Source organism: Pungitius pungitius, chromosome 12 (assembly GCF_949316345.1).
Source record: "Pungitius pungitius chromosome 12, fPunPun2.1, whole genome shotgun sequence".
NCBI classification, from domain to species: Eukaryota; Metazoa; Chordata; class Actinopteri; order Perciformes; family Gasterosteidae; genus Pungitius; species Pungitius pungitius.
This window is the reverse complement of record NC_084911.1, coordinates 2,989,719-3,012,637: the sequence shown is the minus strand read 5'-3', so window position 1 is coordinate 3,012,637 and position 22,919 is coordinate 2,989,719. Positions and strand designations below refer to the sequence as shown.

General features: G+C 44.6%; 4 protein-coding genes across 9 annotated transcripts in view; 2 read left to right on the top strand and 2 right to left on the bottom strand.

Moving 5' to 3' along the window:
• The window catches only part of mrtfbb (myocardin related transcription factor Bb), a 46,574-nt gene extending 42,954 nt beyond the window's left edge, over nt 1–3,620 (bottom strand). The window contains exon 1 of the mRNA XM_037475618.2: nt 3,494–3,620. The gene's annotated coding sequence lies outside the window, so the exon portion shown is untranslated. The remainder of the gene's footprint in view (nt 1–3,493) is intronic.
• On the top strand, nt 647–3,337 carry igfals (insulin-like growth factor binding protein, acid labile subunit). Its single transcript, XM_037475621.2, has 2 exons — nt 647–745; nt 844–3,337. Exon 2 carries the CDS (start codon nt 849–851, stop codon nt 2,580–2,582), a length of 1,734 nt encoding a protein of 577 aa, XP_037331518.2. The 5' UTR covers nt 647–745; nt 844–848; the 3' UTR covers nt 2,583–3,337.
• A 338-nt stretch (nt 3,621–3,958) lies between the features above and the next one.
• LOC119220034 (uncharacterized) lies at nt 3,959–11,080 on the top strand. Of its 6 annotated transcripts, XR_009957162.1 has the most exons (10): nt 5,804–6,002; nt 6,081–6,225; nt 6,534–6,725; nt 6,813–6,920; nt 7,025–7,169; nt 7,245–7,563; nt 7,677–9,227; nt 9,440–9,603; nt 9,692–10,549; nt 10,629–11,080. XR_009957162.1 is itself a non-coding variant. In XM_062566339.1 (8 exons), the coding sequence occupies exons 1-8, from the start codon at nt 4,004–4,006 to the stop codon at nt 5,682–5,684; spliced, it is 993 nt and encodes a 330-aa protein (XP_062422323.1). In that variant the 5' UTR covers nt 3,959–4,003; the 3' UTR covers nt 5,685–5,794. The 6 variants fall into 6 exon arrangements, 4 of the variants coding, with proteins under 4 accessions (XP_062422323.1, XP_062422325.1, XP_062422322.1 ...); XR_009957161.1 differs by having other exon boundaries at nt 6,081–6,725; XM_062566339.1 differs by lacking the exons at nt 5,804–6,002; nt 6,081–6,225; nt 6,534–6,725; ... (5 more) ...; nt 9,692–10,549; nt 10,629–11,080 and adding exons at nt 3,959–4,090; nt 4,186–4,290; nt 4,402–4,521; ... (3 more) ...; nt 5,211–5,447; nt 5,534–5,794.
• Nucleotides 11,081–12,499: 1,419 nt separating this feature from the next.
• Nucleotides 12,500–22,369, bottom strand: unkl (unk like zinc finger). Its single transcript, XM_037475620.2, has 15 exons — nt 22,246–22,369; nt 21,383–21,592; nt 19,992–20,168; nt 19,693–19,826; nt 19,464–19,599; nt 19,259–19,376; nt 18,980–19,064; nt 18,723–18,862; nt 17,991–18,041; nt 17,699–17,876; nt 17,515–17,604; nt 17,159–17,398; nt 16,861–17,048; nt 16,507–16,764; nt 12,500–16,345 (listed from the first exon to the last, which is right to left on the bottom strand). Exons 1-15 carry the CDS (start codon nt 22,308–22,310, stop codon nt 16,190–16,192), a joined length of 2,226 nt encoding a protein of 741 aa, XP_037331517.1. The 5' UTR covers nt 22,311–22,369; the 3' UTR covers nt 12,500–16,189.
• Nucleotides 22,370–22,919: the final 550 nt, after the last annotated feature.

The window sequence follows — 22,919 nt, the reverse complement described above, 5'->3', positions numbered from 1 at the left end:
AAACAAGTCAGCAAGTCTCCAGTTAAGAAAATAATGCTTTGGATTTGGAGGATTTTGGAAGATGATGACAGCAGGTTCAGGTTACAGATGTCATTTGAACAAATCCCTCTGGGTTTTAGGCAATGTGATGATATAAAATATGTACCCTAAAATTGAATTTGATTTGTATGATACTAAACAACACAAATGAAATGAACTTAGCTTAGTAGCTTTTTATAAAATACTTAAACCAGCTCTTCTAATTCATGCTTTTTTCTTAAAAACGGACTTGAGGTCACAAGTGAAATACAATTTTGCCTCATATATCCCCACGTCAAATGTGCCCGTTACAAGGATAAGCATAAGAAAAAGTCATAATTATGTCAAAGGTCTGGTGCACTGGATCTCTCTTCAGTTAAAATCAATTGTAAATGCACTCGGTGACCAGACCCTGACCTCATTTCTAAGACCCTGAGTAAAGTATTCCTAACATCTCTACAGACTCAAAAGAATAATGGGCCAGAATAAGGACCAAAGTGACTGCTGGTAGAAAACAAAATATAAACCTCTCAAAAAAAATATTTCAACACAAGCCAAGTGGACATGCATGGGTTAACTTCATATATTCAGTGCTGTAGAAAAAAAAAAAAAAAGTTTTGTGGGCTTGGCAAACCTTCCTTTCAGCATTTCAAACAAATTGCACAAGGTTCAGTCATTCAGTGTTTCACCACCTGTCCGCCTCACATCGCGACCCCTCGTATCGGAGGTAAGCAACATCATTTAGAGCACGCAGCAGAAATGCGTCTGAATTCCGTGGTTAATTTAGTGCGTATTAAACTTTTGATGGTAATGTCTCGTCCTCAGCCGCTATGCAAACCATTGTGCTGTTGGTGCTGTGGGTGCTGGGAACGTCACTGGTGTTGCCAGACCCCGACACAGCCGGAGAGAGCGTGGCCGAAGAGCCCACCCCGTGTTCCAAAGGATGCACCTGTATGCACGACGACTACAGCCTGGAGCTCAACATGTACTGCAGCGGGCGTAACTTAACACACGTGCCCTCGGACATCCCCCTGTCCACTCATTGCCTCTGGCTGGATGGCAATCGGTTCACCTCCCTCCTGGCGGCGTCTTTCAAGGACCTTTCTAACCTGGACTTCTTAAACCTGCAGAGTGGCGAGCTGGTGACACTCGACCCTCAGGCTTTTAAGGGACTCCGGTCGCTTGCACACATTCACCTCGAGCGGAATCGCATCCGGGCGTTGCCAGGTACGATCTTCCAGAACGTTCCTAACATCGCTTCAATTAGTCTGCATAACAACCAACTCACTCGTCTTGAAGAAAGACTGTTTGCAGGGCTCTCACGCATGTGGCTTCTCAACCTGGGGTGGAACTCCTTAGTGGTTTTACCCGAGACGGTTTTCCACGACCTGCAAGGTCTACGCGAGCTTGTTCTCGCGGGGAACAGACTTGCTTATCTGCAGCCACAGCTTTTCCAAAATCTCGCTGAGCTTAAAGAGTTAGATTTGACCGGAAATTACCTCAAAGTCATCAAAGCTAATGTGTTTGTCAAACTAACTAAGCTGCATAAGCTTTACCTGGCCCAGAATCACATTGTTACAGTGGCACCCAGAGCCTTTGTAGGCATGAAGTCACTCAGATGGCTGGATCTCACAAACAACAGACTGACTTCTCTCCACGACGACACTTTCTTGGGCCTCCATAGTCTTCACGTCCTGCGTCTTTCCAACAACTCGATTGCCGGAATTAGGCCCAGGACTTTCCGTGACCTGCAGTATTTAGAAGAGCTACGACTCAGCCACAACAGGATCCGGACCTTGGGGGAAAGGATCTTCGAGGGTCTCGGTCATCTGGAGGTTCTAGAGCTGGGGCACAACCAGGTGCAGGAGGCACAGGTGGGTAGTTTCACCGGGCTCCCTCATGTGGCCGTCATCAACCTGACCGGAAGCTGCTTCCACAGTCTGCCAGACCAAATGTTTAACGGCCTGTCGAAGCTCCACAGCCTTCATCTGGACAAAGGTTGCCTGACGAGAGTCACGACTCAAGCTTTCACCGGGCTCTCTGGTTTGCGGAGGCTTTTCTTGCAGCAAAACAACATCTCTGTGGTAGAAGAACATAGCTTCGGAGACCTGGTGGGCCTATTGGCACTGGACTTGAGCTTCAACAAGTTGGAAGTTCTAACAACCCATACATTCTCCGGCCTTAAGAATTTGGAGTACTTGCTGTTGTCCAACAATGTATGTCGACAATATTTGCAGAATGGCACAAAGCAGCTACTCCCGAGACTGCGCTATCTGGACCTGAGAGCCAACGCCCTGACCAGCATGGTCCCCGATTTTCCGGAGAACATGGAAAAACTTTTGCTGTCTTGGAACCGGTGGAGATGTGACTGCGACGCCCTCCCACTCCGAAACTACAGCCTGAGGAATCCTTCGGTGATACCGCGGCAAGTGGAGACTCACGCAGAGGGTGAAGAGCCCGACACGACCATCACCATATTCAACAATATCACATGCGTCAGCCCGCCGCGTCTCGTTGGTCAGGACTTGCGAGATATTGACAGTGAATTCTTCCAATGCCCCTAAACCAACAGGCGAAGATGTGTTTAGGGATTTGGTTGGTGTAATCAATCATATTTTTAACAATTGATACCCTCCCACTTTAAAAAAGTATTAAGAATGCACGATTCAGGTTCTTGTTTCGCATTTACCATTTAAATGTAAATGTTGTCATCTGTACCCTTTAGATAAAATGGTTCCAGTATATATATATATATATATATGAGATGCTGTGAATTTCTTTTGAATAAAAAGAAAAACAGACATATTTAGCTTCAACTAAAGCCGGCAAATTGTTGATCTCTGCAGAGAAGGAACAATCTAAAGGAGTTTCTCTAAATCCAACTCAAATGCAGTAGGCAATTTAGTTTGTATTGATATCTAAGAGCAATATCAGCTAAACAAACCTCTACCACCGTGGGATCAGATTGTGGAAACTTGTTGAGGTAAACAACATTAAAGATATTTTTACCTTTCTTTGTGTCCTTGAACACTTGGCACTTGGCAAAAGAGAATTGGGGATAGCAGGTCCAAACCAAACTTTTTAGTTCAGCCCATTAAGCTTCAGTAAAATAATCCCTGTTTAGTCCAAAATTCCTTTCATTGGGCTCGTTAAACAAACTTCGGCAAAAATTACCGGAAGGAAGAAAAGGGGGTACAACTATGAAGCTAAAAAGTCTTCAAGATGATGTTATTGGTGTAGCGATATTACTTGTTTGACACTAAAAACAAAACATAGTTGGGAAATTCTTTTCAACGTGCAATAAATGTTTTACAGCTTGTATGACTTCTCTTTCTTTTAAAAATGTAACTTTAAAAATGTAACTTTACATTACCCAAAGGAGTTGAAATATTTTACCACATCATGGCAAGACACACAGGCCACCGATTCATACACAGCAAGTGACAAATGCGATTAAATAAAAGTAAGTATTTACCGTTACATAGGAACAGAGCAGCCGTGACCCGAGCCAGCACCTGCAATAGATAACGTTAGCTTAGCACCACAGCTAACCTGCTAGCTAGCTGACATAGGTTAGGTCAGGTGCCCTGAGGATATATTGCTTTCGGCACTACAGCATTCAACTTGCATTTCAACAAGCGAGAATGCCCTCATGTGCATATACTTGATCTCACTCGTGTTTTTACACTGCGTGCAGTCTACTCAACCTTACGTACCTCGAACAGTATTCTCCCTCTCTACTACACCCTGGGGCTATTCTAATCGCCTGTTCAGGTGTCAAACACCTTCCTGTCATCCTTCTCTTAACAAGTTGTAATATTTCCTGCGGTGCTTGAAGGCGACATTGTTGACGGGAGTCGAGGCGCCAAACGGAGCCCACGCGCGGTCGAAAGTTTTCCGTTGCCGCGGTAACCAAGCAGCCTCAAGTAACGTGGCACATGAACGGTAATGTTACAGTTCAAAATATTTAATTTTACCGTCAACAATGGACCTGCATCATTCGTCGTGTTGGGAGGCCATTCTGGAGAAAGTGACACCGCAAATACCGACAATGGACTTTGATTCTTCATCAGTATGTTTTTCTTTTTTCTTCTTACTATTAATTAATTAATATAACTTGACAGCCACAAATCACAAAGGAAATAATGGTTCCTCTTTCCGTTACAGTCTGAGAATGAAGAGAACGCCAGAATATATCAAAGGCCAGCTGGTCTTTCCTCCACGGTCCCTCAAGACTTTGACCTTTTTTCAATTGATGACGATAATACAGAGGTTAGTAAGTTATCAATTCGTTTTACGGGTGTTGATCGCAGTAAGTCCAGGACTCACCACAAAACACAACCATTACTATGTGTGTGTGTGTGTGTGTGTTTTCTCAATCAGGAGCTGTGGAAACCTGTGGCTGGAACACGCTGGACAGAGGACAGTGTGCAACTGGATGACGATGAAAACGTGGAACGCACCACTGTCACTCAAACACAACACGCCGATGCTGATGTTGAGGTGGGGGCTGTGTTGATCTGCAGCCACTGTTCACCCAGGTGTGTGTCACAGACGAAAAACACATCAACCGTTCCCCTTCCTGTTTCACCGTTAAAGGGAGATGCTCCAGAGAGAGTCCTTGTGGAGTCAGATGCCGCCGTAGGACCACACCTGGACGACCCAGATCGGCAAATGACCGTGAGTTTGGCACAGTATAAAACGTTAAGAATGAAATTCTGATTGCGGTTGATGCGGTTATGTAACCTCTCAGTGGTAAAGCATCCTAAAAAAATACTGGTGTTGTTAACTCAGAGGTTTGACCAGTGGGACTTGGATGATGTTCTCAAAGATCTGGATCGGCTACCTCTGCAAAAGCATATGTCAGTTGAACCATTGAAAACACATAGAGGTAATGAATTATTACTTTGTACACACAGCTGTTTCATTGAATAATCAAGGCTTTATTGATAACTACGGGGGTTATGCATTTAATTTATGATTAATCAACCTTAAAGTTTTGTTCATAGATTGCGAGAAGGAGGAGAAATCCCAAGCAATCATAATGGAGAGACTAGTTGCTTTTTGTAACAGCCAGTCATCGAAGAATGTGTCAGAGCCGATGGAAAGTCCAAACCACATCAAGTAAGCGTAATCACTGCTAATGTTTTGTGACCAGACGGATAATGACAATAATCAGATGTTTCTCAGAGGCATACCGATGTGTGGAAAAAATCCTCGGGGAGTTTGGAATACGAGCTGCAGCTGAGTCAAAAGGAATGTCCCACTGTTTACATTGACCTGCGTTGCTCTGATCCTTCAATAGAAATACCAAGCACATCCCCAAATCCTTCACCCAAGTCCAAGTCATCCGTCAAACGCAGCAATCACCACGAAACACCAAAGAAAGTCACCCTTAAAGTGGATTCTGCCTCATGCAAGGGGGACAGGTGAATACGCGAGAAAACATTTGTCATTTTTTAGTTCTGCACTTTTAGTTGTTGTTCAGTTCATATCATCATGTTTCTGCTTCCAGTGAAGTGAGTGGAATGAATATGCTGCTTCAGAAAATCCGGCTGTTACGTCCCCCAGCTCTGGTGCATCGCGGCGGTGGAGAACCATCCGCTCCTGTTGATTTGTTTTGGGATATCAGTAAATTACCAAAAATATGTTATATATTTAAATAAAATACCCCTAGATGAGTTTGATGCGAGCTGGTTGTGTGCGTCTCTGCGTCATGTTGAGGGTGGTGTACGACCGCCCGTAATACCGGCAGACGAAGGGAAATGGAGATAGGCGAACCCTTCTCATTCAGTGCCAGACAATGTACTAGAAAAACTGAAGGAGAAGGTACCCCAGGCTGGAGAGTCTATGTGTAGACACGAGTCACACGAACTGGGGGGAGACAATCAATCGTCTCGTGTACAGATTGAGTGCAGAAATTCTGCAATGGAAATCCGACCTACATCTCAGCAAAGACCGATCAAAAAACCAAAGCAGCAAAGGTACGCCCTTTTTTCGTTATTCACTCTGAACATCTTAAATACGCTTATACTTCAACCGTGACAATATTTTCTTGATAGTGACCAACAGAGACCAGAAGTTAAGCAGAGAAATCGACATGAGCGACACCAGCAGATTCCTGAGCAACTGGAAATACATCGTCCGCTCAAATCTGTCAATCAGAAGCAGCCAGCTGCTGACAAGACTGATGTTCTCTATGACTCTGTGAGTGCCACAAAACTCAAAAAAGGTATGGTTCTCGGCAAAATGGTGCTCTAGGTCGGCCCCGAGGTGCTCCACGATGCAGACGGGGCCGGTGCAAAGGTGCCCTTCTGGGTTGCGGGACTCCAGCAGCAGTGGACAGAGGATGGACTGGCTTTGCTCGTCTTGGTTGTGGCTCGTCACTCTTACGCACCAGCGGTGAACAGCAGAAAAGCTGTAAAAAAAAAAAAGGAAGAAGAAAAAGAAACACACGTGCTTTATAGGCTTTACAATAGCCATACTGATGCTGTTCCTCTTTGTTTGATTTGTAGAAAAGCTACAAAGACTTCCACACACCTTTTTTTCACCACGCCTGCAGCTTCCTCACCGAGACCTCGCTCTCTCTAGTCGCCAGCTGGCTCCCGGTGGTCAGAAACGTGCTGGACCAACAAGCCTTCGCCTCCCCCATCCATCTGCCTTCATGCAGTCTAAATTGTTTCATCTCCACCGCCTCCGACACAAAGGTGATCCGGGGAAGAGATGTGTGCTTCAAGGGGATTTAACACTGAATTCTGTTGACTGTGTTGTGCTCCCTGAACTTTGTGTTTCAGGTTATTGACGGGACATTTGGTCTCAGTCCCGGCTTTTACTGGCAGACTATGTAAGCTCCGGAGCATGTGTGTCGGGGGATAGAGACCGAACAAGAGCTGCACACAGAAGTGAGCGTGTCCGTCAATGTGTCTTGTGATCCCAGGAAGCACTTAATGGGAGGCCGTGAAGGCCGGATAACTAAATAAATGTCGCTCTTATTTTTCGTTGCTAGGTATCGGTCGCTGTGGGGTGCGAAGCTTTCCTTCTCCATCCTGTCATAACACACTACACCCTCCAACTGATTCTTGATTCAGGGCTCGATGTGTGTGGTCTGCGGCTCCTTTATCCACCACAGGAGTTCCCGAGTGACAGGGCTGGTAAGACCTAACTAAAGCTAAATACCAAATAGCTCTCCGTCTGGTGTGCGTCATGGTTCCAACCGTGTCCTGCAGGTCCTTTGTCTCTGTCTTCTCCTTGGATCCTCTGATGCCCGAAGGCACCGACCCTCTCGAGCCTCCCCCCCCCCCTGTTCTCCTCTCGCCAGGCCAGCCGGGAGCACAGGGAGCCGTGCTCGTGGTTTGCAGGCCGAGTCGGAGGGAAAAGTGCACGACCTCACAACCGGCTCCCGAGCAGGTTTGTTTTCAAAACTTTAAATTGTGTTAAAAACTAATCAGAGAAGCGGAAATGTTTCCGAATCAGTCCCTCGTCGCCTTCGTTTTGTAGGGTTGTTCCCTCAAATGAGCGAGGAGGAGTCTTTCTGTCCAACCAAAGGTACGGTATCACAACAAGCAGCCACCATTTTCTGCCTGATTGCAGCAAAGAACCAAACATTTTTACATGAGGGGAGCCGCTAATCCTTCTGCCCCCCCCCCCCCCCCGCTTAGCCGACTTACTCCTGGTGGTGTCGCCTGCGGTGCCTCCATGTTGCTTCGGCCAAGTGCTGGCAGTGTGTGAGCGCAGAGGCTTCCGTGTGGGGGGGGCTGCAGAGGCTGCGGCTTCAGAGCAATGGCCCCCCGCCGACCTGGGACTCTCCGAGCAGCAGGTAGAACTACAAGCTCAGTCTCAGTATCTAGAATAGAAAGATACAGTTGTACTGAGGTCAGTAATTGTAATAAAATATTTCTTATTGTGTACTGTTTGCTTGGAATGGAATTTCACTATTTACCAGAGACACTCGGATTTTGTTGATACAAACTCATTTCTAACATAACGGAACATTTAGCCGCAGTTGTGATCTTGAGGCCAAATGCACATCGTGTGCCGAATGTTACTATGTTTCTCGTCACAGTTTTGAAGCTTGTGTATATTTCGTCTAGGCTCGAGTGTTCTGCATTCCACACGCTGTGAGCCCGTGTCGGGGTCAGCTGGAGCTGCTCTCTCCATGTCTGCTGTTGTTACTGAGGAAAGAAAATGCTGTGCACCACGCTGTTAGTCTGCCGGCAGGTCTGAATTCCATCTCAAATGATATTTTAAGCATAGAGCATAAAAAATAAACATCTGTCCTGCAAATCCAATTGAAATGAACTACATCTGATTTTGTTTCTGCTGTATTTATGATTGAAGGTAAGGAAATAATAATGAAAAAATAAAAGTACTCAATTCAGCCAGAGGAGATTAAATCATCAAGAGCAACTTTGATAGAATATCCTTGCAAAAGGTTTTTCCTCTCATCTGTTGACCACCTGTTGTGCAGCGATTATGTTTATAATCAAAATGTCCCACCCAGTCATGAATGCAGGACAGCAAACGTTCACACTTCCTTCTTATGGTTTTTTCAATAATGTGTTGAGTCAGCATCACTGTTACTTTGTTGTTCCAGCCCTAATGAGAGAATTGAAGACACAAAAGCTTCTGGGTTGCATCCAGTCCAGATTTGATGGGGTTCTAGGGCTGAGCCTCTTGCACGGGCTGCTGACACGGGAGCCAGAAGGTGGGCGAAGTTCAACCGCAGCACGGCTTGTCCTGCCTTTAGAAACTCGAGTTGGCAGAACAAACCAAATACACATAGCAGCCCACACAGTTTAATGAATGAACAGAGCAGCGAGATTGCGAGTGAATTATTTATTTAGAAATCTCTTAGAAACTTAGCACCCTGCTGATGTTTTAACAATTGCCATGCTGATGGTAGAGGTTGATGGACAACATACAGGATTCGAGCTGCTCGGGCCTGAAGTGGCTGCCGGCGTTGACTCGACTTCAGGCTCAGGAGCTGAATCCGTACGAAGTTGGGCAGCAGCTCTTTGAAGGCAGCCTGGAGCGTCTGACGAGACGTCTTGCCCTGGTGTGTGCGCTTGAATGCGTGGACGCTTTGGCTTCGCTGAGGAAACTCTTGCCACAAGATGACCCCGGTGACCTCAGTGTCCTGATGTCCCCAACACCCGAAGTGGCTTTCAGACAAGCCTCCGTGTTCTTCTTTGAGCACGAGCTGATTTCTGGTAGGTTTGAGGGCTGCATACAACATGCCATGAGACACTAAGTCCAAAACCAAAAAAGTCTTTTGAGTTAAACTCCAGATTAAAGAAGGGGATGGGCCTTTCCCTTGTAGAAATGTGGCAAATGATATGATTATATTAATGTCAATGTTAAGTTACAGTGAATTCAGTTACAAGTTGATGTGATAATCGAGAGATAAACGGATTCTGCTCAGATCCTCAGACGCTGGTCACTTTGTGCCTGTTCAAGCCAACAATCTGGAATCACACGTTGGCAAAAATAGCCCACAAACTGCAGCTGTGTGGCCTAACAATGGTGGGCCTGCGTGTGTTGACCCTGGATAACCGCACTGCTACCTCACTACTACCTGCACAAAGTGTAACTGATCATTGTCCCTCTCAAGCTTTCCACTGATGCAAAAAACGTAGGTCCCCATGATCCAACATGTGCTCGTGGCTGTGTGTAGGAGGACCCGTCAGACCCGGAGGCCCATGTGGAGTACTTGTGCTCCGGCTCCTCATCTATGAAGCCCTTTGAATTACCTTCAACTTACTGTATGGTGAAAAGGCGTGGTCTCTGTGGAGCGTGAACGGAGCTGCACAGCGGCCCAGGTGGACCAGCGAAGTGCTCCACCTTCAAGGGCACCAGGACGCAACACGGGTCACGACTGCTTGTCTGGGTTTACTTTTTAATGAGAAGAACATTCTTTGTATTGAAAGCTTTCATTAAGAGACGTGTGTCTCAGCTACTCTGAACACCCGGACTGTTGTCACCACACTCATCTCACGCTGGTTCAATCATTTATCAGAGACAAATGGGTACCTTTAGATAATTTAATCATTTATTGTGACTTTGGCAGCAACTCCTCCGGAGTGATGTCGAAATACGGGTCCGTTTCCAGACGACCTTTGCGAAACCCGCGCTTTGCTTGTTTATCCGTACCAGAGATACCGAGTGCTCTCTGGCAGACAACCTTTCTGCTCATTCCCCGCAAACGCCCCACCGCTGCACCGGCTGCCCTCCCAGCCGGAGCCGCTCGGGCAGCTGCTGAGGTCAGGCTGCCACCTGGCGGCCGGCAGGATGAGCGTCCTGGACGGCGAGCAGAGCCGAGGCTCTGGAGGGGCCTTCAAGGGCCAAAGAGAGGGTGAGGATGTTTGGGAATAAGGCGACGCGAGGTTCATTCTCTCTCTCTCTCTCTCTCAGTTGATTTCCCCCTCGTCTCTCGTTTCGTTAAAAAGATGGCTGGTCTTGGCTCGGCACCGTGTCTCATGGTGGCGCTGCGAGGTGAAGCGATCGCGACCGGCTTTGACTCGATTCTTGAAAGGTAAAAGAAAACTCAAATTTACGTTTAGAGTATTTTTTCATAAATTACCTTTCCCCCGTGACTTTCATTGTCACACTAGGATCTACAAGGAGAGCTCAGAACTACAAAAAGTAGGAGACATGATCGTCTACCCAGAGTCCCAGAAAGAGGTATATTATAAATATAATCGTTAAATTTCCCAACCGGCTGCCTCAGGATTCGTTATATTGTCATGAAGTATTGTTTTGTTTGGCAACATGTCACCTTCTAATCTAACTCCATCGTGACGTGTTTTCTCCTCCAGGCCAATCAACTCATGTGCTACCTATTTGATGACTTATCCTGAGAGACAAGGCATCAAATGTGACACCATTGTGCCATAAGGTTCAAACGTGCGCACAGATATAAGCAGGTCAAAGGTCGTGTCTGCTTTGAAACATCAAATGTATACTTGAACAGATTTGTTTTAGATAGTAAAAATATTTTAGTAAGTGTAAGGTAATAAAGTTAATAAACAAAACCTGCTTCCTCTGGTGTCACCATTTCAATACAGAAGCATCCTCCTAAATTGTTAAGGTAGATCTTCAGATGTTTCTTCGATTAATTGCGTTTGAGACAAAAGATATTCACACATTTCAGATGAAAAATTATTTTAATACTCGAGATGATAAAAATAATTTTGTGAACTCTGTAAACCATTGCATAACTGTAGTGTAACAATTTAGTAATGCATTACAGAAAATATTCTGTACACAATCCTCGATGTAGAAAAGAAAAATCTAGTATTCTAAGACTTGGACCTATTTGTGTGTTCGAAACACAGAAAATATCAATATACCAACAGAATCATTTCTACAATTATCAGAATTTCCTACATATCAATACAGCTCATCACAAAATAAGGGACATATTGTTTAATCTATAAATAATTTCTAAACCCACTGACGTTAAGTAAATAAATCCATGAAATGCAGTTTCTTCAGATTTAACACATTATGTTTTAAATCACTGTATCAGCCCTAGAAAAATACATTTCTTTCCTTAATTTCCTTATTATCCTGACAAATATACTTGAAAAACTTGCATTTGTTTTAGTACTAATACATTTTATTGAATAGCAATTCACAACTAGATGCTACATCAAAAGGAATTAACTGAGCTCCACAATATCCAGTGAACTGTTCATTTAATATCTAATTTAGAACGATACATTCAATATTTCAGGGCTTCAATGTTAAAATAACATTCTACTGAAATTCTTTCTAAAGTGTATGGAACAACCGGTTCCACATTCAGATCATTTACTTTTGACAACACCTGTATTTTACCTAAATTTGAAAAGCTCCATACATCATATACATGTACAAGATTGCATAAATTGTCAGGCTCCATTTTCATAATATTAAAAAACAAAAAAAGACAACACTACTAACAATAACGCGAGATAGATTAAACTATTCAAAGCAGAGCGTAATGATTCATCCACTATAGTTCATTTACACGAGTCCTCTTATTTGGTGCTTTTCTCACAAACAACCGACTTTTTGGTGCTAAATGACTTATTGAGATCAAAATAGTGTATTCAAAAAGGTTAAGTATTGCAGTTTTTTTTTTTTCTTTTTTTTTAGCTATGGCAAATACAGACTGAGACGTTATCAGTCGTTGAGAACCTTTGTGACTCGAGAGCGGATCTCGTTCGGCGGGCAACCCAGAAGCCCGTTCCACGGGAATCCTGTAAGGCACTGGGATTTGGATTCTAGTTAAGCATGTTGCATTTTTGCCGTCTTACCGAGAGACAAAACGCTGTGTCAGAGACATGTATCGTCTTCATGCCAATCAGAACGATGTCATCAACAAAAAGGCACAGTTTGTACTTGGAAAAAGTCGCCGGTCCATTTGAGATCAATTCAACGCATCTAAAGAAATGAAAGCTGTGCTTATCAAGGGATTTTTGTAGCATTTCTTTTAAAAAAAAACTTGAATTCGGGGCATGTAGACCACTTGAGAGACCAACAACAAAATACCAACAACAACTCAGTTTTAATTATGTCTGTATCTGCCACTAAATGTTTCTCACAATCATCACCTGTCCACAGTCCTTTTAACAAAAAACTAAAACTAAACTGGACCACAGCTTGAAGGGAGAGACGCTGTAGGCCCGTCCTGACTGAAGAACAACCAAAAAGGTGGTTAATGGCCCCTTCAGAAGCACGCGCCCTCGTGAGCGCGCCACGTGCTCGCCAGTATTGCACAAACCTGCCGTGCACGTCAATGTACAACTTACACAGATCAATGTCACAAACAAGGGTTCTTCTTTTTTTTCTTTTTAAGGTTTCTGACTCGTGCATTTCAAATCAATTTTGCAGTGACTCACTATAGCTCACTTAAGATAGAAAAAGATGCCATTGATTGCGGTCAATGAACATTATCTATTTTAAGGTACTAGGTGATTACTGTTTTAAAATCAATTTGGGGTTTCTTACTGAAATAAAACAAGATGACGACATGTAGCAACAAAGAAGTAACAGTTGGAGTCTTTGGTTGAAACTGCAAAGAATCGGCTCGCGTCCATTAATAATGTCGTAAGCAAAGAGCCAATGGCATAGTCCTGTTGTCACCTCGATGCTAGGAAACACGTCTCACTGGATCAAATGAAAGCAAAAAGACTCACAAGCAGAGGCCGAGCTACTTCAACACCACTTTGGTTGACTTCTAGATTCCCACACTAGACGCGGAGGGCTTCACAGAAAAAACAAAGAGCCCTGCCCTAAACTGGGGGAGGGAGGGGGAGGAATGATTGACCTTGGACACATTTTTAAAAAACGGGACAATTCGAGAGGAGTACGGCTCTGTGACATCATTCTCAGCCTTCGGAAGTCGGATTTCCAATGATTCAACCAGTCAAGATTATTTCATCGTTTGGGAAATCTGAGCCGTGGATGCACAACGACATTCAAACATCTAAATGTTTAACAGGAAACTACATTAATACCTTTTCCAGTAGCAGCAAAGCTGGCAGAAGTTATTAAGCCTTCACTACACTGAAAATGAGTCGATACGTGTGACAGTGCAAACCTTTTTTTTTTGTTGCTGGTTAATATATCGCACACAAGCCCGCCTTTTAAGCTGTAATATAATGAAGTCACAAATCATATAAATGCTGAAATAGTAAAAACCAGTCGTGATTATTTTCCTCTGAGTTGCTAAATTGTCATCTAATGCGTGTAAACAATGCATTTTCCCATATTTAGAAGTAGCAAAAGAGTGTACCTGGAGATACAGGATTTTTAAATTGAATTTAACGCAACAGTAAAAAGTTATTTTTTAATACACAGTAAAAGGTCTTTTCAATTAGAGGAGCCCAGAACAAGTCCTGTCCAATTCTTCATTGACTGCGGAAATGTCACACAAGTGACCTTTCCAAAAAGCGCCTGTGCTCTTTGCATACTCCCAAACGTTGAATTGGAAAAACCTAATTTCAAAAAAGGCCGAGCTGCACCAAGAGAGCACCGCGACCGAGGGGCGAGCGGGTGGGTGGGGGGGGGGGGGGGGGGGTTCATTGCCAAGTCGGGACAACGTTTGTTTTCACTTATCCGCCACAGAAACACTTGTTCGGATAAAATATTTATACATACATACATACATACATACATACATACATGTATCTACTCACACACACACACACACACACACACACACACACACTGTGTCAATGCTTCTGCAAAGTGGAGCGAGACGCGCTCTGCAGAGAGCTGCTGACAGCTCTACGCGCAACCTTCTCAACTACGGCAAGGCACTTTAGAGTTAGAGGCCGATATGTTCTAGAGACTCGATACCTACGAAATCCACTATCTCAGGCTTTTAGCAAATACAATACATGCTTTTCTAATAGGATAGGCTATATAAATGTCTACAAAAAAAGAACTAACTGATTGAATTACAGCCTCAACATGTAGCATATTGATATTACAGCTGCTGGTTATGCCTAAAATACATTTTAAATTTGCACTTATTTGATTGAAATTGTATAAATCTAACTATGAAAGTAGAAACCATTAAGTACTTTTCTATGAAATATGTAGAACCATGCCATGATTTTACAATAGGAAACATGAAATATCCAAATTATGTTTCACAGTACACACAAAAGCGTCAGACATTAGCTTATATAGAAAAAAATATATAAATCTTTAAAAAAAAAAAGGAAATCAAAAAAAGACCTACAAAGCAGCTGAAAGCAAATTTCTATATAACCTCTAATAAAGTCCCAGGTCAACAAAGTGCTTTAATAACAACTCAAACTGAATGATGCTTGACTGGTTGTGAGTGAAAATGTGGCTTTACTTAAAGAGGAACACAACCATGTGTCGCTGGTTCTCGTTTCCTTGGTTACTGGGATTTTCTTTTGCCTGATGCAGACACAGATCCCGTTTTTTTAATGTGAAATATTTGATCAATCTGCATAATAGTCGGGTAATACTTTGGCCCGCAGATGTGTTTTTCCTTCGTCTTTAATTACTCCCCATAGTTTTGGATGAGAGTTAATTCCTCAGAGCCTTAAAAAGTGTTCCAGCACTTTCTGGAAGAACGAATTCTCTCATCGACACATTTCCCGCATGGCTCTCGGCGGCTCCGCGCTCTGCCAAAGGTACGAGCGCACACTTTACAGCCCGCACTGTCGGCCTGAAGTATCACTTCCTAATTTAGCATCGGTCTCATTGCGGTTTGGGGATATCTGGTTTCTTCATTTGGTTCGAAAAGCTCCCGAGTGAATTCTTTGATTTATTGTTTTCCCTCTTTAACTAACGACAATCTGCTTTGAGGACCTTTTTCAGTGTGAAGGAACTTCACATTTCCTGGCAGTGTGTTTCACATGTTCACACATTGATTTCTTCTCAGGTAACTCGTGGCTTAACAGCGTTTTGTGAAAAATGACCGTAGGACTCACAGTATGAGAAGAGATTTTTTTAGACCTAATTTTAAAACTAGAACATTTCAGTTAAGATATAATATCAAGTAACAGTGAGCAAGTTTTCTTCTGTCTTGTATTTCTTTCTTCAAATATAATAATCTGCGATGTTAGGATCTATAAAAACCTTTTTCAAATACATATTTCTTCAGTATCTTTTTGAAAAAACCTTCCATTCCTCTCCGGCTGAACTTTAAGTGCATTAACATGTAGACAGACCAGAGTTTCACACAAAATAACGTATTTCCAAACCATTAACATCCAAACACAAGGGAAGAAGAATACAAACGTCTACTCATTAATATCTTTGAGTGTCCAACTTCATCAATCCCATTGGTTGTGTTACTGCGTGGGCAATGTGTCACGTTGGCAAAGCGGTTTTCGCCAAAGTGCATTGCTGGAAAAATACGATTGTTTTTTTTGTTTTTTTTTGGATAGCTGGACACGAGAAGTGTGTTCGTTAGAGTGACTGATGATTTAAGAAAATATTCCATTCTGGTTGAGTCGGGTTAATGTGCACAAACAACGAGCCAGAACTGTAATGATTAAATCCTCTGTACACAATCTGATTCATAATACTATTTTCTGTCTCAGTTAAACATCATTGAGTTCCAAATCACATCACCATTTAGAACATGTAATATCTAGTCGAGTAGTTTTTCAAAGGGCTTTAAATAGTACCTTTTTGTACATCACCACTTCAATATCTTTGTCCCGCAACAGGGGCATTGTGTTTTACTAGGTGCACAGTTTGCACACAGCACATAATGTTGGCACGGCTGCAGAACGATGCAGCGATCGCGCTTTTGGCAAACTATACATTTCTTTGACTGAAGCTGATATATTACCTGTTGGGGAAAGAAAAGAATGAACATCAGCCGCAACCAAAAAGGAAACACACTTCATGCAGACTTTTTCCAAAATGAGCATGCTTGACGCCGCCTGACGTCGATCTGAGCGCTAAACGGTGCTACAAAGAGAATTCTGTGTGTGATCTCGTCCGTCTTACCCCGTCTACAAGGTCTAGGTCACTACGCAGCTGACTCTGGATGGAGTGTAGCTTTGACAGGGGCAGCTTGTCCAGCTCTCTATAGCTACGAAGAAGAGGCGTTCCAGGGGTGCGACAAAGCGCATCAAAGTCCCCTTGGAGCTCCTTCAGCTTGCGCCCCGTTTCCTCCCGTTTCTGCTCCGCCAGCTGCCGCTCCGCCTCGGCCGCTTTCGCCTGTTCCTTCGCCTCGCGGGCGTCCTTCTGGCAAGCTTCACAGGCCTGGAACAAAACAAAACAGAACAAAACAGAACTTGCCATCTATGAAAAGGGGAAATCGTTCTACTCTTGAGCGAGCCGTGTATCGGTGGCACTGACCTGCTTGACCTGGTGCCAGGCCTCCTCCCACTGTTTGATCTTCCGTTTGGCCTCGTCCAGGTCTCTGAAAAGGCGGGCCAGATCGCCGCTGCTGGTCGCGGCGGTTAGGCTGCTGAAGACCGGAGATGGACTCGGGGAAAAGCTGCCACTCACAAAGTCCCAGATGCTGCTGGCCCCTCCATTCAAGCCTAGTGTTGAAAAAAAACAACAACAAAAAACAAGACCAAGCACCGAAGGGAAAGGTTAGTTGGGGACGGAATCTCTCTCACAATAAATTCAAAATGTTACCCCAGCTTACCCAAAGAATTCTGGGAGGAGGAGGCGTTTCCCAGGAGGCCGGCGCGCTCCTGCTTGGCCAACATGCTGGTTGGCGGTTGGTTTTGGTGCGACATGGTGGCGGCCAGCAGCGACTGCGACAGCGACTGCGAGAGGGAGCTCAGCGGCGAGGTGGAGAGCGACGACGAGGAGTTGAAGGAGGACGATCGCGCCAAGGAGCCGGGAATGTTGACCGGGGCGGAGCCACCGAGCGCCCTTTGACCTGCGGGGGGGGGGGGGGAGGTAGTTACATGGTCCCGTGTAGGCCAACGACAGTGGGGCCGTTGGTGACCGACTGCGCCCAAGCCACCGGGAGAAGTTCAACTGAGGTGTCCTCACCTGCCAGCCCCACGCTGTTGTCCTGCTCCTCCAACTCTTTGTCGAGGGACGCGACATTGATGTCACTGAAGTTGAGGTCCAAAGCGGATCCTGGGGGGGGTGTGGGGGGAAAAGGGACTAAATCCAGTTGTCATTTTACCACAAAATACGGAAATCAGGTACGTTCACGGGTGACCTGGCCCACCTATGACAGACTCCACGGTGTTGCTCCCCGGGTAGAAAGGAGTGGCTTTTGCATTCATCGTTGATAAGGTGGTGGGTGAAGAACTGTCTGAGCCAACGCTGGAGGCCAAGCTGGATGTGATGCTGGAGGTAAAGCTTGATGCCAGAGGGTTCACGGCAGAGAATAGAGTATTCTGTGTCTGAAAGGAATCCACAAAAAGGCCTTTGTTGGACTGGCAATTCAAATCAATATGTCATATATAATGTAATATAATTAATTCATCTCCCCCAAAGTCACCCATTAAAGAACAAACCTGTTTTTCTTGGTCTATTAATTTGTGATCCACCAGTCCTTTGTTTTTGATCTGAAAGTGTTCAAAACACAGAAACGGCACGTTTCAATGACCAAACATCGACAACGTAAACTAAGTTAAAGAGACTTTTTACTCTTCAACACGGCTCCTTTGACCCAGTGGAGACAACTGGAACTTCGGGAAATGCTCGAGAGCAGCGTTGGATACTTTTGGATACTTTGTTGTGGTTGTTGTGGTGAATTATGTAAAAACTCTTCACCGAGTTACAGAAGATGAGAATCAGACGTGTGTAGACTGAAAATGTCATTTGCAGGTTGAGCATTGATTATAAAGAACCTACTTCGAACAGTAAGAGAAATGTTCTGCTTTAAATGGGCTGCATTCTTCTGTGATATCCACAACAGCTCGATGTATAAAATACTTCATACTCTCTTTAAAGTAAAAATATATTGTGGAGGGTTTTTTGTTTTTAAAAGAAAACAAAGCAATTGGTGAATAAATATCTCACAGTGCTCGAATTAGAATAACATGAATGAGAAATCAATGCCAATGATACGTTAGCAGCCCTCCGGTTAGTTTCTGTGTACCTGCTCCTCAGGTTCAAAGGCTCTCGGACAGCTAGACGTCAAGAGATGACACGCTGCATGCGTTGGACTCTGAACATAAACTAGCACCAGATTTGGGCCCGCTATCCTTCCAATACACATTTTGGTAGAAGCAGAGACGACGTACACTGCCTACTTGTCCGTTGCTGCTGGTCGCGGAGTTTCCTCCGCTGCTCCACTCGCTCACGGGACCCTCCGAGTACTGCTGGGAGCCGGACTGAATCACCGAGAGCAGCGAGCTCATGGTCTCCTCTGTGGAGGGGATTCCTGCGTGGATTCAAGTGCACGTCACAGTCATACAGTGCGAGTCCAGCGAAGGAAGCCACCGTGTGTGTGTATATACGTTTGTGTGTCCACACACCGTAGTTGGGAGTTTTCACTTACTTTCTACGTGTGCGAACGCACAGAACGGTCCTCTGGGACAGTAGCCCGTTTGTCGCATGTCGTTGCATTTGGTAGATTTGTAGATCTTTAGGAAAAAACAAAACAAAAAACACAAGCCAATAAGAAATATTTTCTCACGTTACACATTATATTTGTTTTGTCGGTTTTGGTAACTGGTCAGTTTAAGGCTTGTCTATTGTAATGAGTTCATTGCAGCGAAGCGGAAAACCTGTGACCCACCGACCTGTTTTGACTTCTGAAAAACAAAAGTTCACTTACCTCTGGGTGAAATTGCTGTTCAGTACGAGAGTGACAATACTGACAACAGTCTCCACTTTCACACTTTGAGGGTTCGCCCCATTCATCCCCGTGCTTCACATTGGGGCAGGGAGTCGACCTGAATTCAGAAGAGTAAGGAGTCTTTAACCCACTACGATAGAGCAACGCGATGCAATCTACACACCAAATTAAAGAAATATCTCACCGGTACTTAAACTTCCTGGGGTTTCTTCTCCGATCTCTACTGTTGTGGTAGTGGGGGCACGCGTAGCCCTGCCTGCATAGTCTTGGGGGCTTATTACACTGATCTGTTTTGTAGTTGGCTAAAACAAAGTTGGTATCTGGAGAAAAAAAAAAAAAAAAGGGGCCACAAAAAAAAAGGGATTAATGTCCATTTATTTTACAGAAATCTTTTGGTCGCGCGGCGCGCTCACCTTGCCACCGCGGGTCTTCTGTCAGAGTTTTCTCAATCATCGCTTGGCTGGCTAACACACCGGGCTGCAGGTCGGGAATACCTTCCCCAGATCCCAACTGCCCATTTTGAAGGGCCTCTTGTGCTTGAATCTCTCTGTGCACACAAGATCAATGTCCTTTTTATTAATGACTGGCGCAATGTTATTACAAATACAGATGGTGACACCTTAGACCACTCATAACATTAGTTATTTGCAGGTGTAATTTAACGATAAATTTAGAAACCTAAAAAGAAGAGCCCACTATTTCCTATGGTCACCTGATATCGTAGACTGGAGGTCGGAGATCATGTGGCCCGTGAGCGAAAGCGCAGTGCAGTCCATTCTTCACACAATGGCCTCGAGCATCCGTCTCGTGGATACAAGTGCCGGTCTTGTAATAGCGAAGGTGGTACTTGCGCTCTGTGTCACCAGTGGTCCGGTGTAGATAAGGACAGCTGGGGAAGAAAAGATAAAAATAAGTATATATAATAAGAAGTAAATGTGTAGAAGTAAAAAGCACGATCTTCAGGACATTATTGCAGAGAACAAGTCTAAAATGCTTGCAGGCATCAATTTATCACAACATAGCAGCAAAGTGACGCACTGAGAGGCAAAACGTGGTCTGAACAAAGGAGGATTAAAAGGTTTTTATAGTTGCACTCATTTTAATGGAGAATGAAAACCACAGCAATGCCTGTATAAATCCATGGACGAAAAGCCTCTTGAATAAACTAAACGTTTATTCCTTTACAGAGTAGCAACAGTTGCTATGGCAACACAGAGTCTTACAAAAATAGCTTCCGTTGGCAGACAATGAATTGGAGGAAATAGCAGTGGTTAATTTTGCATTAGTTTAATCATTGTATTTCTATGTAGGACTCAATTAAATGTTATTCCGATTGTTTAATTCAGTCATGCCGCCCATTTTGAGAATGCACAGATCTTGTTCCTGTGAAACTTGAGCACTTAGTCGTTATGTAGATAATACGCGACTCCTCTCCAGCCACAGGGGTGACAAACTATTTTTTCCTTCTCCCAATGACAAATTGTGCTGTGTGAAACAAAACGGGAGACCACATGGTCACGTACAGCACAATCACAAACTAACTGGGAACCGAACAGCAGCAGTAGCGTAGTGCTTAAAGGCCCAGAGGTGATGTCCGGTCACATGAAGTGAGAGTTCAACCTAAATTTAAGATTGGTACTCCACGTGCACGGCGGAAAAACACACATTGCAAAATTGCAAATGAAACACAGCGACAACATCTGCAACAATATCACACCTTTCAGATCACACCTTTACGCGCGACTTGCCAACTTTAAAGCAAAATGGTCAAACTAGGAGATTTTTTTTTCTTTCTTCCGATGATCATCTATGAGATCATCCCTCAAAATACACAAATAGAATGCACGCTTCCGGTGCCCTGCAAACATCTCTTTTTAACAGATAGCAAAAAAACAAAAAAAAAAACACTTCCTCTCAGGTCTCACTATCCGCAAGAAGACAAACAACACTTCCTCAAAAAACACCGCCCAAGTGCACTTTTAAAAAAAAAGTCACACCCTAACAGCTCTCTACCTGATGAAACGTCCTTTTTGTGGCATTAGTCTAACTTTAACTCTGCACAGTAAACCTGCACCCGGTGCTCCTGTGGGCCTCGGGACTCACTCGTCTCCATCGGGGCAGATGCCGGTGGTCTCGTCGTACTTGGTGCAGTACACGTCGGGGCTGTAGTTGAAGGTTCCGTCTCTCCTCCTGATGGGTCGCCTCCTCCGCTGGTTGAGGAAGTGCCAGTGGAAGCACGTGAAGGGTCGGTGCTGCGTGCACTTGTGCTGCAGGAACAACGGGCACTGCTCCGTGCGGAACTCCTTCAAGTATCTGCATTAAACATAAATAAATAATAATAATACAAATAATAATAATAGCAACAACAACAAACAAATGTAAAACGAGGAAGCGGCCGCTGACGTCTAAAGCGTCGTGTTGTGTGGCTAGTGTCGCAGCCCGCTGTACGTTTGTACGTGTGTGTGTGTGTGTGTTTTGGGTCACTGGCGTTAGTTTGCCATTCACAAAGTAAAACTACGCAAGTTTTCCTGCCTAACGCCGGGCGAAGGTCCCGGGGTGTACGTCTATAAATGTGCGTAGCGAGGAGGAGGCGGAGGAGGAGGAGGAGGAGGGGGGGGGGGGAGAGAGACTCAAAATAAGGCCGAGCTATTTACAAGCGAGTTCCTGGGCTAAAAAACGTTTAGCGAGCCTCGCGTTCGGGGGGAGACTAAACCGAACCCCTCGAAACGCCCGCGTTTTGTGATTCGAGTGGTTTGGAGGCGCGTACGGCGCCGCTGTCGCTTTGCAGTCGTTGTTTGCCTAATGTGACGTTTAGGGAGTCACAATGCCTGGAAAAAAAAAGCACCATGTTTTGAACCGCACGCGCGAGAGTTGAGGAATGCGAGGAGGTGCGCGCGGGCGCGAGCGCAAGTGAGCGTTTCTCGCGACGGGCGACGCGGTGGTTTCCGCGGCGCGGCTTTACTCACGTATAGTGGCTCGGTTTCTCGGTTTGGGGAGACGCGTTGGCCGCCGTTTTCGAAACCGACGGCATTTTCAGTCAAAACAATGGACTGCGCATGCGCGCAGATCTGTTGCTCGCCCGCGCGCAAGTCCGCCTGCGAGCCCGCGCACACTGACTCGAGGGGGGCGGGGCGGGGGGGGGCGTTTGACCGTGACATACTTAGGAGTCTGTTTGTATTACAGCCGATTCCTTTATTTACTTTAATAAACATGTTCACATAGTTACAAATACCCCCCCCCCCCCCAACACATCCTTATTAAAAAAAACACTGTTTCTTCCATTAGTGAACCCCTAGCCCCCACCATCGATATTCTCCATTGTCTACCCATGAAAAAAGGAGAAGAGTCTATTTGTGTCCTTTTCCTCGGTTTAATATCTTCAGAAAGTTCCTGGAGCAGAATAAAAAATAAAAAAAAACTTTTAATACACGTCTTCCTTCTCTCTCTTCTTTTTGGTTTGTTTTTTGATGTTGAAGAAAAGGAATTCATGGGGCCCGCCTGCAGCGTGTCAAAATCCAACCCTTTTCTCTTTTCTTCTGCATCTGGGAAGCTAATCTGCTCTATTCAGCTCTTTTGTCAGGATTTAAATTTACAAATGCAATTATACGCCAAATCCATTATTCAGCTGCTGAGGGCCAGC